At 33.9% G+C, this 2,011-nt stretch overlaps 1 protein-coding gene across 1 annotated transcript in view; it reads right to left on the bottom strand.

Annotated features, from left to right (window-relative positions):
* Positions 1-507, bottom strand: part of LOC121371994 — an 8,807-nt gene extending 8,300 nt beyond the window's left edge. Inside the window, exon 1 of the mRNA XM_041498232.1 lies at positions 236-507. Coding sequence (XP_041354166.1) covers positions 236-371 — 136 coding nt within the window. The 5' untranslated portion in view covers positions 372-507. The remainder of the gene's footprint in view (positions 1-235) is intronic.
* Positions 508-2,011: the final 1,504 nt, after the last annotated feature.

The raw sequence follows: 2,011 nt of genomic DNA, 5'->3' as shown, positions 1-2,011 counted from the left end.
ACAAACAAACATAATATTATATACAAAGAGATTAATAGAGTTAACGTTTAGCAATGTATCAGTTAAATTTAATATCAGTATTTGAAACTGTAATGTCAACTATAACCTAAAAAAAAAATCAATGTGGAAATCGATGTACACGAAATAAACTGAAATAAATATTTAAATAAATGAATGAATTAAAACGGTGGATAAATAAAATGAAATATAAATATTAAATACTATTATTATTCACCTATCGGTATGTCAAATAGCGGACCGATCCGTCTTGTCTCGTAATTTCTAAACCGTCCCCACAATGAACGACAATGGCACATATCCAATAAACAGGAAATCTCAAAAACCACAAATAAAAGTAAACAGTTTTTCATTTTAAAAATTAAAAAAAGGAAGAAGACACAACTTCTTTTATTATTATTATTATTATTATTATTTTAAAAATTGTAAAGAACCCACAGGACTGATGGGCTAAAATTATTTGCTTTTACTTTAAATAGTAGAGTGAATAATTATGTTATTACTGAATAAAAGTATCCATCAATAAAATCCGCGTTTTATACCCTGCCAAAATTCGTGTTGTGTACACGGGATGGGTGATCGAACCTTTCTCAGACATTCGTGAACTTTCATTGGTTGAAAGTGGCGGATATGTTGTCGTCGTCATCTAGTGGGAGGTGTTTCCACTATGAATGCTATATCGGAAGTAGTTAACACTAAGATTTTAAATGAACCGTGATAGCCTATCTCGAGTATTTTGATGCTTAAGTGTGAATAATCATCGGGTCAACAGTTCATGTAACTAATCATTATTAGGACGGTAGAAATTTGCCCCAACACCCAAAGCTATACTTTCACTTATAATATAAGATGTTTTAAAAAAAAAAACTATAAGGAAGTGTAGCTAATACTTTACATTACTATTAACGGTCAAGGTTTTTAAATAATTGTCTTGTTTATATGCATAGGAGTTGGAAGCGGGGTGGGAAAGGGGGCAGGGGTAACCCAAACTTTGAAGCCGGAGGGGCCAGTCACCCCCACCCCCACCAGGGTTGGATTACATGACAAATAAAAAAAATGAACTAATTTTATAATTATTACATTTTTTATGGGAAGTCCTTAGTCTGGGGTCCCTTCTGGCAAAGGGGCCAGGGGCAGTTTCCTCCTTTGCCCCCTTATAAATCCGGCACTGCCCCCCACAGTTGAAAGGCAATCTAAATATGGATTTGAATGATAAAAACCCCCACCTCTGACAGTTCACAAGAATGTAACTCCTATTACTCCATTGTTTGTAGAATTGTTTTGATGACTTGATTATTAACATTTTGTGTTTATATGTGTATGGCTGTGTATATGCGTATGACCCCACGTTTAATAACTGACACCTCCGGTTTACCCCCACTCCTCTCAGCTGTCGGTATCTTCCTACGCCTATGATCACCAGATTTACATCTATTATATGTGCTCTTTTATAATATATACAATAGAGTGCATGAAATAAGCAAGTAAACGTTAAACGGCCCCGTGGGCTGTTTTCAGTCCTTTAATGTTCAGTGTTCGACGAACCACGTTTGCCTGCAAAAATGCACGTAGAAAAGAAAAAAAAAATCAGGTAGATCTTTTAACAATATGCAGTCTAAATGCTTGCAGCCCTTCATAAAACCACATCGTGGTGAATATATATACATATGTGTGTGTGTGTGTGTGTGTGTGTGTATATATATATATATATATATATATATATATATATATATATATATATATATGAATAGAAAATCCTTCTGTGTTGCTGGCACCTCTCCTCTAAAGTAGCAAGGGGGCTTGAGATAAAATATGTTATATAAAGAAAAAGTCAGAAGCCTCCTTTAAAAGTCATATATCCCTCTTTAATTAAAATTTTCGTCTATTCAGGCTTCATCAGGGAAATTTTAAAACTAAACTAAAAGAATTCAAACCATCCTGCATGAAAACATGGATTGAATGTTTTCATGCAGGATGGTTTGAATTCTTTTAG

This window comes from Gigantopelta aegis, chromosome 4, assembly GCF_016097555.1.
Source record: "Gigantopelta aegis isolate Gae_Host chromosome 4, Gae_host_genome, whole genome shotgun sequence".
Classification (NCBI taxonomy): Eukaryota; Metazoa; Mollusca; class Gastropoda; order Neomphalida; family Peltospiridae; genus Gigantopelta; species Gigantopelta aegis.
This window is presented reverse-complemented; position numbering and strand designations above follow the sequence as displayed.